Raw genomic sequence first — 15,992 nt, 5'->3', positions numbered from 1 at the left:
TTGCGATATCGATGCTGAGTCGATATATTGTGCAGCCCTACTTTATACTATATTACATCCATGCAATTTTAGAGACTTTATGTATTTCATTACAAAATGTTTGTCTCCAGGGTTCTAGGAATTACCATTAGCCCACCTGAGGAGGACGGCAAAGGTAAAACTTATTTATATTAATAATTGGTATTTATTTTCTTAAGTTTTTAATTTTGTTAGCGCGCTGTCAAATTGACTGATGTGAATTTGCAACAATACAAATGATTACTGTGATAATCTGTGATCTCAGGAGAGATCAAACTGCCTTACATGGGTGAAGTGGGTACAGAGGAATTCTTAAAAAAACTCACATCGCAAATCACAGAAATGGTATCTGCCAAGATCACGCAAGGTAAGAGAAAGCTTTTTTTACATAATATTATAGTAAGCTAAATGTATTTTGTTGCTTGCATTCCCACTATATTGCTCTGTGACTTACAGTATGTACACATGTTTGTACTGCATATTTACTGTGTTGTTTTTTATAATTAATAGTGGTGTAACGGATCACGGTTGATCCGTGATTCGTACGGATAACAACCCACGGTTCGAAACACACGTGGCCCGTGGATTAATTGTTTTTTTTTAACTTCTAGATTAATCCTAAATTTGTAACAATCACCGAGAGATAGCCTCTCGTGTCATTCAAATCACATGTATGAAAGCATTTAGGCTTTCCTGTAAAATATAATGATGACGAAAGAAGTTGTGGTGGGATATACGGGATGTGGTTGGTTTCATTAAGGTGTTTTCTGTCACTACCTGTTTAGCCTGCATCAATGCATTCAGTGTAAGATGCACGATTAATCATTAAAAGATCGGGATCTCAACACTCACTCAATATAAATTATAAATGATGGTGATTTGCATGTTTATTAAACCTTCGGCTCGCTGCATTCAAATCTGTTTGAATAACACAAAAATCAAGCAAGAGATTGAGTCTTTAGTCTTTTGACTTAGTTACGAAGTTACAAACTAACAGTCAAATAACACAGAAGTACTGAAATAACAGTTTATAGTTTAAATATAACCACTGATGTTTAAAGTAAAGATTAAAATCACAGTCATATGCATTTAACAATGCTCAAAAATGAAAATTGTAGGCAGCAATTACATTATTTAAGCAATAGGTGGCAACGACCAGCCATCAAAAATATGCCACTGAATAATTCTAAAAAAAAATGACACGTCTAGCAACGAAACTAGGTTTATGAGTGAATAACTGAATCATTTATTGAAAATGAGACTAAAAATAAATATGGGTTGTACAAATTATAATATTCGATTTCTACATTTAGCATTATCAGCAACAGTAGGAGTAACAGTGAGTTTTTTACAGTACTGAATATTTTACAACTGTTTTTATTATTTCTTCATTTTATTTTTATTAAAAAAATATTTATTATTTTATTTCAGGTTCTAGGTTCTGTTTGTTATGACTAAAAGTGTCCTGCAGGACTGTTTTTGTAATAAATGACAATTGTTTCCTCCCTTTTTCGGCTGATCCAAAAAATGGTCCAACCCGTGACTAAAAAAACCCTTATGCGATCTGAACCGTGAGATTTGTGATCTGTTACACCACTAATAATTAATAAATGCTTTAATATAGTTTTTCTCTACAGATCGCATCCTCATATTCACTCAAAACAGTGTGCACTGTTTTTGCATGAGCCTAGCATGTGTGAAAAGGCTTGGAAATTGGGGTGGATGAACTAATAAGTGGGAATACTGAAATAGAGCACAGGTTGCAGATTCACCTTTTAAATGATTAATAACAATCCGCAAACAAAATCACTGTATCTTACTGGACCTCAAAAAAGAGACATGTTTATATATATATATATATATATATATATATATATATATATATATATATATATATATATATATATATATAAACATGTCTCTCTGGATCCCCTTATTCCTACACACTTTACTGACTCCATTCTTTTGTCTATCCATCAAACTATCCATCCATCTTCTCATCCCTCTATTCACTCACATTCTCATTGAAGCATTGATTTGTTCAGACAGCTTACAGAACCATCAAGTGCTCCAGTGGATGAAATCGTGGCCCAAAGTAACCAGTATGTATCCGCAGAACTTCCAGTGTAACACACCAGAAACTTGACTTTTCTCCATCAGTCTATGCTGTTGTTGATTGTTGCTGGTTTTTTTCATTGACTTGCAACATTTTAAGTACTAAAATGCATAATTTAAGATATTGACCAAGGTTACAGAATGCTTTAATGGGGTGTATATGCACAGGGACTTTTCATTTATAGTAAGCCAGCTCAGGTGCTTCCGGTGAACTGGCATGCTCTTGTTCTCATAAGATCTGGTTTCTTTCAAATCAATGATCTTCTCTGCCTGATTGATATGATATGAAGCAGGTCTCAGACCGAACAAGAAGCAATGAATTAAATACTATTGTTCCATGACATTCCCCGTGTTGGCGTGGGTTTCCTCCAGGTGCTCCGGTTTCCACAATACAAAGACATGCGCTATAGGTGAATTGAATAAACTAAATTGGCTGTCGTGTATAAGTGCGAGAGTGTATGGTTGTTTCCCAGTAATAGGTTGCAGCTGGAAGGGTATCCCGCTACGTAAAACATATGCCGGAATAGTTGCCGATTTATTTCACTTTGGCCATCCCTGATAAATGAAATGTTCCAAATTAATTTTACTACAGTATTTTCAATAGAGCTTCTGCACTCGCCTACTGTTCCTGACAGCGCTTGCGTTTAAACAATTAAATAAATGCTTAAGTCTATTTAACTGATATTTCAAATAAATGACATTATCGATGCTGTAAAAGGAAGCTTATGAAATTTAAAATATGAAAAAAAATCTCTCACCGAATGTTTATCTGTAACTGAAAAACACTTGCTGTGCATTATAGCCCATTGTAGCCTATATTGGTAATAAAGCCATGGTTCTTTAAACTCAGGCCATTTTGTCAATTATTAATAAACTGGAATTCAGTGGAAGAAGACTGTCTCATTTTTTCAGTTTCAATGTGTCTCTGTTTCAGTATACATGAAGTAGACAAAGTCAATTTGTGATTGCTGTATTCATTTAGATGTATGGAGTTGCATGAGAAATACATCAGTTGATGTGTGTGTGCAATTTTTTTTTGTAGAAGAAGCTTGATAGTGTTAAATCATAGGAGAAACATGATGTAGTTTTAGTAAATATAATCATATATTTAATAAAATAACTGATACAACATTCAGGTGGTAAACAAAGTATTGAAAAAAAAATACTTTTTCTGTCACTTGTTTGCATCAGTTTTTGGTTTTTGAAAAAAAAAAGTTTTAATTGAGACATGAATTAATTAATTTATAAAACAACATAATTATGTAACTTATTATAGAAACTGTAAATTCAGTGGCTTCCACATTTCAAACCTTAGGCTTGTGCTATCTTAATACATTCTGTTTTCTTGTACGAGAATTCGACGTTATTGAAGTAAGAAAGATAATTTTGCTTACCTTCTCTTTGGGGTAGCACAACGACGTGGCTTCCTTCATAAATTATTCTCAACTTCGCAGCATTAGCGCAATAATTATAAAGTGTCGCCAAATACACTGTTCCACCACTTTTTACGTCGTCGAGCTGCTTGACTTACAAACTTGTGTACGTTTTGAAGTACGTGAAGTAAACGAAGTCGCACGTAGCTTCAGTTCAGTTAGTTCGCGGTATTTTTTATTTATTTTTAAAAACACGCGGCAACATTCCTCGGCGGAAGTTCTCGTGAGAACATGTAGCCTAGGCGTAATGTCAAAATAAATGCGCTAATGAAACATGGCGTCTTGGGAGCAACTATTTCTTGAATTATTTGTTTTTATATTAATATACGTTAATGAAACATGGCGTCGTGGTAGGGGAGCAACTATTTCTTGAATTATTTGTTTTTTTTATTAATATTCTATAATATATAATTGTTATATCTGTTTTATATATATATATATATATATATATATATATATATATATATATATATATATATATATATATATATATATATGTCTGTTAATTAGTATAAATTAATTTTAAAAAATCACAATCCATATAAAACACAAACATTTAAACAGGAATACACAAACAGGGCTGGATTAATGCAATGTGACATAGACAAATTACATTTCTGTGGCACCTGTCCCACAATTCTGGCACCACTTAAACAAACTGAAATACATATTTTACAATATTTTTGTTCTTTAATATATCGTTGTTTCGCAATTTTTGGCAATACAGTGAAATAATAATAATATCATATCAAAGATTTTTATTTCTTGTTGCAACTGGGCCTCCCTGAATTTGTGAGCATAGACATGTGCCTAGAGTGCAGTGCAAGAGCCCATATGATGCTATACACATTGTCTTGGAAATTAACTTAATTAATTGACACATTATTTTGCTCTCTCTGTCTGTTTTGTCTCCGTTTGCTTCAAGCCTCGTTACGTTTGCCAGGAGCTGACAGCGATGATGAAACAAAAACACCATCTCCATCTCCATATCACGGCCGATCACGCCCTCCATCGCTGATCGCAGACTCATCATCTGAATCCGATGAAGGAGATGCCAGAGGAGAGGTACTACAAATATTGGCACTCTCACTGTCATCAATGAAATATCATACATGCATATATAATGAAATATTAGACTTGTATTTAACAATGTAAAAGCAATACAATTTGCAATTTTGTCCATTTTTATGCATCCGTTTAATATACAGAAGAATATTTTTTAAATATTAGGGTACTCATTTTCTAATACATGAAGAGAGCCCTACACATTTTTAATCTTCAACACAAACAGCAATAGAACAGAAATGGAATTAACAGTAATGTGTATAAACAGCAATGTCAATCAGAATAATACTCGTAGTAATTACGTAGTATTTAGCTTTCATAGCAGTGATAATGATAATAATATTAATATCAATAATAATACTTCAATTGGTGATGATTAATATAATATTCTGTGGTGACTACAACATATATATAATGACATACTCAATGCATACCACATCTATCCTAGCTTCTGTATCAGCGACCATGTTTCTCCTTTGTCCGCTACACATTTTCTAAATGTTATCTCAATGCATGTTTCCAGATGTTTGATATCTATGTGGTGACCGCCGACTATAATCCAATGGGAATCAGTAAAGATGCCATCGCTCTAAAAGAGGGCCAGTATGTGGAGGTTCTGGACTCTGCGCACCCCCTTAAATGGCTGGTTCGCACCAAACCCACCAAATCCAACCCATCTCGCCAGGGATGGGTCTCACCTGCATATCTGGACAAAAGGCTGAAGGTCAGTTTAGCATTAGCTTCATTTATAATCATGTACATAACTGGACACGGAGTGGTTTTACAATTTGGCACAAGGGCTTTTTAAAGTATTTACAAATATTAACTGTTGCTTCAATGTGATTGGTTGGTTAGATTTTTGAATGAATGCGTTGAACAAAGTTTTAACTTCCCAGCAAACAATTTTGGGATTAATAGACATCTAAATGTAGACATCTAAACGTAGACAGCTTGTCTAAAATAAGGCTAAATTTGGGCTGTCAGTGTAAATCTAATCTAAGAATAGCCCAAATCTAATCTAAGAATAGCCCAAAACTAGACTAGTCGTTTTATAGACCATTAATGTCTTGAGTTGCTTCAATGTGATTGGTTGATTAGATTTTTGAATGAAGGAATAGTTGAACAAATCTAATATGAAAATCTAATAGACATCTAAGAATAGCCCAAAACTAGTCTTCAAATAGACAGATTAGACAGACTTTATATGTGTAGTCATTCATTTCTGTTTATTTAATGACTAGTCTAGTTTTGGCCTATTCTTAGACGTCTATTAGGTTTTCACTGACAGCCTAAATTTTGCTTTGTTTTAGCCAACATTTATTAGACGTCTATTTGACATCTATTAGACATCTTTTAAAAACGAAAAATGCTTGCTGGGTGCATTCATAATCAACTCATGTACATAACTGGACACAGAGTGGTTGACACAAGGGCAAATTAAAATATTTACAAGTGTTTTGTGTCCTATAATGTCATAGACCATTAATGTCTTGAGTTGCTTCAATTAGATTGGTTGATTAGATTTTTGAATGAACGAATAGTTGAACAAATGTTTTGCTTCCCAGCAAACAATTTTATGTGTAATAGACATCTAATAGTCATCTAAACGTAGACAGCTTGGCTAAAACAAGGATAAACTTGGGCTGTCAGTGAAAATGTAATAGACATCTAAGAATAGCCCAAAACTAGTCTTCAAATAGACAGATTAGACAGACTTTATATGTGTAGTCATTCATTTCTGTTTATTTGATGACTAGTTTAGTTTTGACCTATTCTTAGACGTCTATTAGATTTTCACTGACAGCCCAAATTTAGCTTTGTTTTAGCCAAGACGACTATATTTAGACCTCTATTAAACATCTTTTAAAAACAAAATGCTTGCTGGGTTCATTCATAATCAACTCATGTAGATAACTGGACATGGAGTGGTTTTGACATATGGGCATTTTAAAGTATTTACAAGTGTTTTGTATCTTAATAAGTATATATTGGTTGTGTTGTAGCTTTCTGCAGATGTAGCAGACCTCCCTGAGACCGCCAGAGAAGAAGTGACTGAAACTGAGTACAAGAAGAAACTCTGGTAAATTTAGACACATTAAGAAAAGTTTGATGGACATTTTATACAATAATAGAACTTTACTAATTCTACCTCTTTTCTAGTCAACTTGTTCAAGACCTGATCAACACAGAGACTGAGTTTCTGAAGGAGATGGAGTTTTTCACATCACACCATCTGAAACGTGTGGATGAGGAGGGCGCACCGCCTGAAATCACCATGCAAAAAGAAACCATTTTCCGTAACATCAATGACTTGAAAGCGTTTCACAGCAGGTACACAGTTCAGACAGCCATATAAAGTTGGTAATTTTACAACTGTGTGCTCATTAGCCACCTCGTTGGACCTCTTTTGTGTTCAGAATTGCCTCTTTTCTTTATAGCACTGATTGAGCAAGGCATTTTTGAACACAGAACTGGATATTTTCAGATTTCTTTAGAACATTCTGTTTCAACCATTATAATATTCATGCAAGCACTGTCGCCTCACAGCAAGAAGGTCGCTGGTTTAAGTACCTGATGAATCAGTTGGCTTTTCAGTGTGGAGTTTGCATGTTCTCCCTGTGTTTGTGTGAATTACCTCTGGGTGCTCCGGTTTACCCCCACTGTAAAGATATGTGCTATAAGTGAATTAGATTAACTAAATTGGCCGTAGTGTATGAGTGTGTGTGAATGCAAGAGTGTATGGGTGTTTCCCAGTACTGCGTTGTGGCTGGAAGGGCATCTACTGCATCTACATATGCCAGTTCATTCTGCTACAGGGTAATGCCTAATAATCAGGGACTAAGCTGAAGGAAAATGAATGACTGTATGTTCATGCTTAAAAAATCCAGTAGACCAGAAATTTTCAGATCAGATGTTCAGCACCAACAACCATGCAGTGTGCATAGTGTACAATCACCATTTTGCCCCATTCAGATGCTTAGTTTATACTTGGAGATATTCTTGACGATGTCTATAGGTTTAAAATGGTCATGACCCTAACCTTAACCCTACATTTATTGAGATTTCAACAAATTTGCATGTTGAACATTAGTTAAGGCAATATTAGCATGTGTTAGCTATTATTGTAGAGAATAACTGGCTAATTTTGAGCTGTCATCAGCTCTAATGATCACTGGTTTACAAGAGCACTTATACAGATGCTTAAGCATCTGAAAGCTGTGTCTATGACCTGATCCATCAGCACATCAACACAGCGTTTAAACACTGAATAAACTTTCAAACTATCCAGTACCCAAAGCACCCTATCATACACCCGGCGCAATGTGGCGCAAGGCACGACGCAATAGTTGTTTGCTATAGTTTCAGCTTGGCGCAAGAGTCGTTTTGACGTTTTGCACCAGCGCATTGCTGGTGCGTTGCTATTTTGAGAAACTATAATAGACTGTTCGATAGACCAGAACAAAGCTGGTCTAAAGTCCAGCGCAGAGCGTGTTTGTTGTGCACCTCGCTTAGAAATTGCTTAATACACACAGGATGTACAGCAATACGCAAATATCTTTACAAATGAAAACGAATTAAAATATTAAGGATATATATAGGATATAAATATAAAGGATTAAAATATTACAAAACATATTTTCTTGCCTACATATATATAAAAACCATACTTTCATGCCTTCTTTATCTCGGGGGGCTTTTTCAGTTTATTCATAACAATTTGCTTTTGTAGAATGTTATTATTATTAGAAGTATTATTTATTATATCCATATTTATATTTGTTTTATTATAACAAGCTTAGATTTGGCCATCTGTCAGGTTTTAGACCATATGGAGCACAGCATGTGTGTTTGGATAGAACTCAGTTTTTTTTAACACACTTCATTATTATTGTTCATTTATTCATTTGCTGGAAATTAGAACTGAATTTAGAAAAAGTTTTGAAACAAATCTTTGCGCTTAAACTAAATTCATTATTTATAGGCTAATGGATGTCTGTGCGTACAACAAGTTTCCCTATCCACGAGAGTGAAAGTGAAAGTAAATAATGAGGAGGCTCATCTCTCATTCTCATTCGTTTTCTCTCTAGTAAAGCGTCCAGTTTTTTCACTTACAAAGTCCGCCATGTAAATAGCAAATGCGCTATGGCGCGACACAACTGACTTTTGAAGGGAATGGGAGATGAGACTGATTGGTTTATTCTCAAAACACACCTATAACTTAAAAAAATAAGCTCAACCCTTTTAGACCATGCGCCACGGCACAAAGCGGATTTTTCCGTCCTTATATTTTGACACGCCCTTACTGCTTTTGCACCCTGCGCTTTGCACTTTGCTCATGGATCATCAAAATAGAGCCCAAGGACTTTTCTGTCCCGTCAAAAGAAATTTTTAAATTACCAATTCTCTGCACAACATCAAAGCACAAGACTTCTCAACTGCAAATTCTGTGTTCATTTTCAACCCATCTCTGCAGCGAAACTTCCTGTGAGCAGAGCAGAGATGGGTTGAAAATGAACACAGAATTTGCAGTTTAGAAGTCTTGTGCTTTTGACGTTGTGCAGAGAATATAAAAAGAGGACGCATGTATGGGTGCGGCCAATGGAGGACTCAAGTTCAAATTTTAGACCATCGGGTTTATATATCACCTTAAGCAATATAAATACAATTGTTTAGTGAAAAGAAAAAAAGAGACAAAATAATAAAAAATATATGCCTTTTTCCCAACACACTCTTTAATATAAAATTTGTGCATTCCCTCAAGTGTTACTTCAGATTTTTAGTCAGCATCAGTATGCTCAGATCTTTCCACTTCCATTTAAGTTGCTAATCTGAGATGGACTTGAATTGAAAGAAGAGGTTTCATGACCTTTTAATTCCTTGAGTTGCTATAATGTGATTGGTTGATTAGACTATTGAATGAATGAGTAGTTGAACAAACAGCCAATAGAGGACTCTCATGACTAAGATCAACTGGTATCTGTTTTCCAGCTTGCTGCCTGGCCTGCGTGATTGTGACACAGACGATGACATTGCAATGCATTTCCTGAGAAACTCTGAAGGTTTCGAGAAATATCTCCAGTACCTCATTGGACAGTTGCAAGCAGAGTCCATCATCAGTGAAAAACAAGTGCACCAATATTTCAAGGTGTGTTTGTAAAATATTGATAGGTCTGTGACAATGACCGATCATAACATGTTTTATACCTTTTTCCCATCAGGATTATTCAGTCTCGGAGTTGGCAAATGTTGACCCCTCAGAGGGTCCAGTGCTGAGTATCAATGCTTATCTTCAGAGACCACCTGAGAGAATTCAAAAGTACAGGGCTTTACTGAAGGTAGTATAACCTCATGCACATTTTTAAAGTTTCAGTCTAAACAATATTATGTTTCTAGCTGTATATCAGTCTCCACTTTCAAAGCGCTGTGTATTCAAAATACTATGTAGTGTTTTAACTCATTATCAGTCAGTCATATTAGAGGCACAGAATGTAAACAATGCCACTGAACTGAATGAAACTCACATATTTAGCTGATTATCAGATTAGATTGGATTCAACTTTATTGTCATCATTACACATGTAATAGTACAAGGCAAGGAAATGCAGTTTGGGTATAACCATGAGTGCAATAGCAGCAAGTGCAGGATATAGGTACAAGTTATGGAGTGCAATTATAGAAAAACTATAGTGATGTTTACAGATGGATGTACTATGAACATTATATACAGGGAGTGGCGGATTTAAGCATTGGTAAAATGGGCAATACACCTTGTGATCTGATTGACCCAAGTGGGGTAGGGTGGGTCACAGCGTAAGCTTCAGCCATGTTTGTATATACATGGTCCAAAGTTTCCTCTTGTATGACAGAAAATGTTTTGATGAAATTTGCGAGGCACTGCCTTTAGTTTTAAGTTTGAGATCAATTGTTGTCATGTTTTGGGCTGTATTAATTGGTCAAACTGAAAAAAAACAAACATTTAGTGTAAAAAATAAGTAGAGATATTAAAGAGAGGAAATAAACTGAGGAAGGAAAAGTGTTTGCAGCCGATTGAAGCTGAAGCTTCTTGGGCAAGAAAATGTTAACGACATTTCTGTTTGTTCTAATCATGTCCAGTCAAGTGAAATATTAGGCTAATATGTTAAAGGGGTGGTCCAGAGTGTATTTTTAAGGCTTGGTTGTGTTTATGCAAAGCAATGTGTGCTCATGCTTCACCTGTAGAAAATCACGTTATTTTTTCATATATCATACTTTGATTATATACAGCTACTCAGCTAACATGAAAACCACTGTCATATTTCCTAGTTCCTTCGAAAGGCCCGCTCTCAAGAGGCTCTGATTGGTCAGCTAACATAATGTGCTGTGATTCGCGGATAGTCTCCACGTCACCAGGAAAAGCATCACGCCTCTACAAGCACGAGCTTTTGCGCTGTGTAAACAAACACTGCCAGTCAGAGTAGCTGTTAGCAGTATCTGTTTGAGCCTGAATAAGACCTAAAATGAAAAGGGAACAGCTGAACCTCATGCCTGCTCTCTAAAACAAAATCTGACAAGTGTCTTTTACATATATTCGGAATAAGCTTGGGTAAGTAATATGAAACGTTCACATATCTTTTGCAAGTTCGTTATTTGACCTGTACAACACACGGAAAGTGGCCGCATAAAGAGACACTGCAGCGCTGATAAAGATTGTGGCTGTCCTTGCTACAACATACCGTTAATGATAGAAACTGTGTATGTAATAGATCAATTTTAACAAATAAAAATACTTACAGGTTGTGGCTCATAATCCACAGCTTCTTCTATTATGGTTAAAGTTTTTAGCCGAATCCAGCACTGAACTGAGAGTCCTTTGTCAAATGCTAGCTATATATTTTTTAATAATTCTCTGGAACATAATTAAAATGAAACTGTAAGCACTTCTCTTTTTGTGTCATGTCCTTCGGGAGCCCAAATACAGAAACAGATCAAGCTCTGTGGAAATAGCAGCAGCTCTGGCCACGCCCCTTTGATGTGGGGGGTGTATGCGCATAACCTGAAGCGTTTGTGATCTCTCTAGCCTGGGTCTATTTTTTTTTTGTAGTCCACAAACTTCATTCACTGTAAGCTTTGCTAAGCTAACACTGTAAAAGCCAAAGTCTTTGCATTGAACTTTGAGCGTATTACATTCAGAGATTTTGTTTTTGTTCACACAGCTACATTACACATCAACTACAGTTAAAAATATGATATCATAGTAGACCACCTCTTTAAATAATACAGCTCTTTTACCAGCTATTAAATTCACTGTCAAAATATTGCACTCTTTCCTGAATGCTTAGCCCTTTTCTATATTATTTAGCAGCTTACACACTATTTGTACACTGTTTAGACAGCATAAACAGGCAGAACTGGGTGTTCTTGCCCATTGCTGCCCATTATGCCCATTTAAGTTGCATATTTAAAAAAAATCTGAGGTAGACTTGAATTGAAAGATGTTGGTTCTGTGGCTCTTTAGTGAATTATGCAATTCATACTGTTGTTTACATCTGTGTATCGCCAATATGACTGTGAACATTTGAGAAATTGACTAAATGTTGACGCAAGTGCAATCCTCTATTTTATATAATAATAAAAATGACAATTCCCTGTGATTTTATTTAGGAACTGATCAGGAACAAAGCAAGGAATGGTCAGAATTGCTGTTTGTTGGAGCAGGCCTATGCCATGGTGTCCTCCCTCTCCCAGCGCTCAGAAAACACACATCATGTATCCCTCATCGAGAACTACCCTGCCAATCTGGAGGCATTGGGAGAACCCATTCGACAGGTAAAATCCCCAGTTTCAGAACTCACTCCCCAAGGCACAAGATAACTGTACACTTTCTTGTACATGTTCTCTATCTGCCTGCCGGACTTGCTGAAATATTCCACAAGTATGCATTGAAATATTATGGCTTTTTATTCTCCAGTGTTTCCCAACCCTGTTCCTGGAGGCACACCAACAGTACATTTTGGGTGTCTCCCTAATCTGACCCATTAACTTCATGTTTTGGATTCTCTTATGTTCTATTGAGTTGATTTAGGTGTGTTTGATAAGGAAGAGCTTGAAAATGTGTACTGTTGGTGTGCCTTCAGGAACAGGGTAGGAAAACACTGCTCAATTCCTCCTCTATGTTAAGCTGCTTGAATTGAATTGTGGATAAGTTACCTTGAGTGTAAAATGATGGATTGTCTCTGTTCTTCAGGGACCTTTCACTGTTTGGGAAGGAGCTCCTGGAGTAAGAACATCTTCCAGAGGTCACCATCGCCACGTCTTCCTCTTCAAAAATCATGTGGTCATCTGCAAGCAGAAGAGAGAAACAAATACAGACACGCAAACATACGTGTTCAAGAATATGATGAAGGTTGGAGCTTAAACGATACTTAACAGTTAAATACAGTCGAATATCAGTCAAATGATGGGATAGGTCACCCAAAAATCTAAATTTACTCCCTGTTTACTCACCCGTCAGGTCGTTGCAAACCTTTAGGAGTTTCTTTCTTCCATTGAACACAAAGGAAGATATATTGAAGAATGTAAGAAACCGGTAACCATTGACCTCCATAGTAGGAATAACAAATACTATGCAAGTCAATGGTTACAGGTTTTCAATTTTTCTTCAACCCTACTGAGCCTAGGCTGGTTGGCTGGTTTTAGCTGGTTGACCAGCCTGGTTTTAGAGGGGTTTTGGCCACTTCCAGGCTGGTTTCCAGCCATTTCCAGCCTGGTCTTAGCTGGTCAGGCTGGGAGATGACCAGCTAAAACCAGCTTGATCAGCCTAGGCAGGCTGGGAGCCCAGCCAAAACCAACTATGTCCAGTTTAAACCAGGCTGGTTTTAGCTGGATTTAGCTGGTCATTTTCCAGCCTGACCAGCTAATACCAGGCTGGAAATAGCTGGAAACCAGCCTGGAAATGGCCAAAACCCCTCTAAAACCAGGCTGGTCAACCAGCTAAAACCGGCCAACCAGCCTAGGCTGGTTTAAGCTGGATTTTTCAGCAGGGAAAACATCTTCCTTCGTGTTTAACACAAGAAAGAATGTGAAGGAACAGTAAATTATGACAGGATTTTCAGTTTTGGGTGAACTATCCCTCTTTTTTAATCATCTGAATCATTCTTTTGACTTAGCTCACAAACATTGATGTGAACGAGACGGTGGAGGGCGATGAGAGAGCTTTTGAGATCTGGCATGAGCGTGAGGACTCTGTGAGGAAATACACACTGCAGGCCCGGACGGTCATCATCAAGAACTCATGGCTCCGTGACCTCCGTGACCTTCAGCAGAGATACAGCATGCCAACATGGTGTAAGTCCAACTTGGAAGTTAGCATTACCCTGGTTTACATAACCAATTTTGGCAATTTTTCTTTGTTTTGTTTTTTTTTTTTGCTGAAAAACATTCAACTTAATATAAAAGATATAGTTCACCCAAAACTTAAAGTGTGCCATCATTTACTCATCCTTCACTTGCTCCAAACCCCAAATGTTCTTTCTCCTGTTAAATGCAAAAGAAGATACTTTGAAGAATGCTGAAATCCTGTAACCATTGACATCCATAGTATCTGTTTTTCCTACTATGGAAATCAAGGGTTACCGGTTTTCAAAAATCTTCTTTTGTGTTCAACAGAATACAGAAACCCATAAAGATTTGGAACCACTTAAGGGTGAGTAAATAGTGAGTAAACTTAAATTTTTGGGTGTACTGTTCCTTTAAAGTACAGTAACATGAATCCAATAACAAGTGGACAACTCTAAATAAAGGTGTAAATGGAGACAATCTCCAGAAGTAGTTGAAAACATGTTTTCATGCTCAAATTGTCTGAACTAAAATTTAGAGAAGATGCATTTGAAGGCATGTTAATACCATGTAGAAGTGGTTACACAGACAAACAACTTTTCCACACCTTCCCTACTTGTTGGTTGGTCACACATGCTTCCATGTTCGTAGTTTTTTGTTTGTAGTTCTAATTAAATTCGCATCCCACACGCAATGTGTTGTTGTTGCAATACTAGCAGCACAGACGGTTCTACACTTCGAATTTCTAATGGAAAAAGTAGACCTTCCAGGAACCTTTGGCATACTCTTTTTTTTTTTTTTTATAAATTTTTTTTACATACTACAGTTTGAGTAGTGTGCAAATTGGGATGCAGCATAAGTCTAAATCAGCGGTGTGCAGATTTTAGCTCCAACACACCTGCAAAGGTATTTCTAGAAAGCCTAGTAAGACCTTGATTAGCTAGCCCAGGTGTGTCTGATTGGGGTTGAAACTAAACTTTGCAGGACACCGGCCCTCCAGGACCGAGTTTGGACAACCCTGGTCTAAATAGACATCAAAAGAAAAAAAAAAAAAAAAAATAATTCAAACTTAGCCACGTTTACAACCTTCCTTTCTTCTGTAAAATCAGTTAGTATTACTGTCATAGAAAACAAATGTGAAAATATATTGACTTTATAGTAACCACAGACCTTATATAAAAAAAACAATTCAATAAATGTGGATCCATTTCTGGATTTTGACATAACTTGATGCTATCCCATCAGCAACACATACAGACATCTTCATCTCTGCAAAAAAATGATTTTCTTACTTAGAATTTCTCGTCCAAACATCAAATAACTCTTTAATCAAACAGCATTTTCTAGACAAGCAAAACATTTCGTCTTAAAACAGGCTAAATAATCTTATGTCAAAAGGAAAAAAAAAGATTATTTTATTAACCCATTGAAAAACTCACTCATTTTGAAATATTATTTTTTAAAACAAGACAATATTTTTAATTGGCTAGAAAATGCTTCTTAATTTAAGAATTTTAAGACATTTGGACTAAAAACAAGACAAAAAAATTATAAGTAAGAAAAGCCTTTTGTTTTTTGCAGTGAATGTCGCCATGTTCTTACACACCACAATAAAAATAAATCCTAGTCTAATGTTTCATCATTTTCCAGGTCCTCCAGATTTTGACGCAGTGTTGACAGACCTCACAGCAGAGCTGGGACAGACTGTAAAGCTTGCCTGCAAAGTCAACGGAGTACCCAAACCACAGGTCACCTGGTACAAAGGTTAGCACCAAATCTTGCATGCTTGCCACTTTAGAAGTCCTATTATAATTAAAACAGTACATCCATGCGACTCTCAAAAACAGATGGACGTGCAGTGGAAGCAGATCCTCATCACATCATCATTGAGGACCCAGACGGCTCTTGCACACTCATATTGGACAACATGACCGCAGACGACTCGGGCCAGTACATGTGCTTTGCTACCAGCTCAGCGGGAAATGCCAGTACACTGGGCAAAATCACTGTACAGGGTGAGTGACAGACAAAGGAAAACTGAGAGAG

The 15,992-nt window shown here is 36.4% G+C and overlaps 1 protein-coding gene across 23 annotated transcripts in view; it reads left to right on the top strand.

Moving 5' to 3' along the window:
• The window catches only part of obscnb (obscurin, cytoskeletal calmodulin and titin-interacting RhoGEF b), an 85,382-nt gene that overhangs the window by 48,041 nt on the left and 21,349 nt on the right, over window positions 1–15,992 (top strand). For 22 of the 23 annotated variants that reach the window (XM_056450292.1, XM_056450289.1, XM_056450287.1 and 19 more), the window contains 14 exons: window positions 111–154; window positions 284–385; window positions 2,064–2,120; window positions 4,492–4,631; window positions 5,155–5,355; window positions 6,635–6,711; window positions 6,792–6,962; window positions 9,621–9,777; window positions 9,851–9,967; window positions 12,273–12,437; window positions 12,856–13,014; window positions 13,778–13,955; window positions 15,597–15,710; window positions 15,794–15,961. In XM_056450292.1, the coding sequence (XP_056306267.1) occupies window positions 111–154; window positions 284–385; window positions 2,064–2,120; window positions 4,492–4,631; window positions 5,155–5,355; window positions 6,635–6,711; window positions 6,792–6,962; window positions 9,621–9,777; window positions 9,851–9,967; window positions 12,273–12,437; window positions 12,856–13,014; window positions 13,778–13,955; window positions 15,597–15,710; window positions 15,794–15,961 (1,850 nt within the window). The remainder of the gene's footprint in view (window positions 1–110; window positions 155–283; window positions 386–2,063; window positions 2,121–4,491; window positions 4,632–5,154; window positions 5,356–6,634; window positions 6,712–6,791; window positions 6,963–9,620; window positions 9,778–9,850; window positions 9,968–12,272; window positions 12,438–12,855; window positions 13,015–13,777; window positions 13,956–15,596; window positions 15,711–15,793; window positions 15,962–15,992) is intronic. The other variant, XM_056450284.1, reaches the window with a different exon arrangement.

This window comes from Danio aesculapii, chromosome 24, assembly GCF_903798145.1.
Source record: "Danio aesculapii chromosome 24, fDanAes4.1, whole genome shotgun sequence".
NCBI lineage: Eukaryota > Metazoa > Chordata > Actinopteri > Cypriniformes > Danionidae > Danio > Danio aesculapii.
Note: the sequence above shows the minus strand (reverse complement) of the source record. Positions and strands in the feature narration are given on the sequence as shown.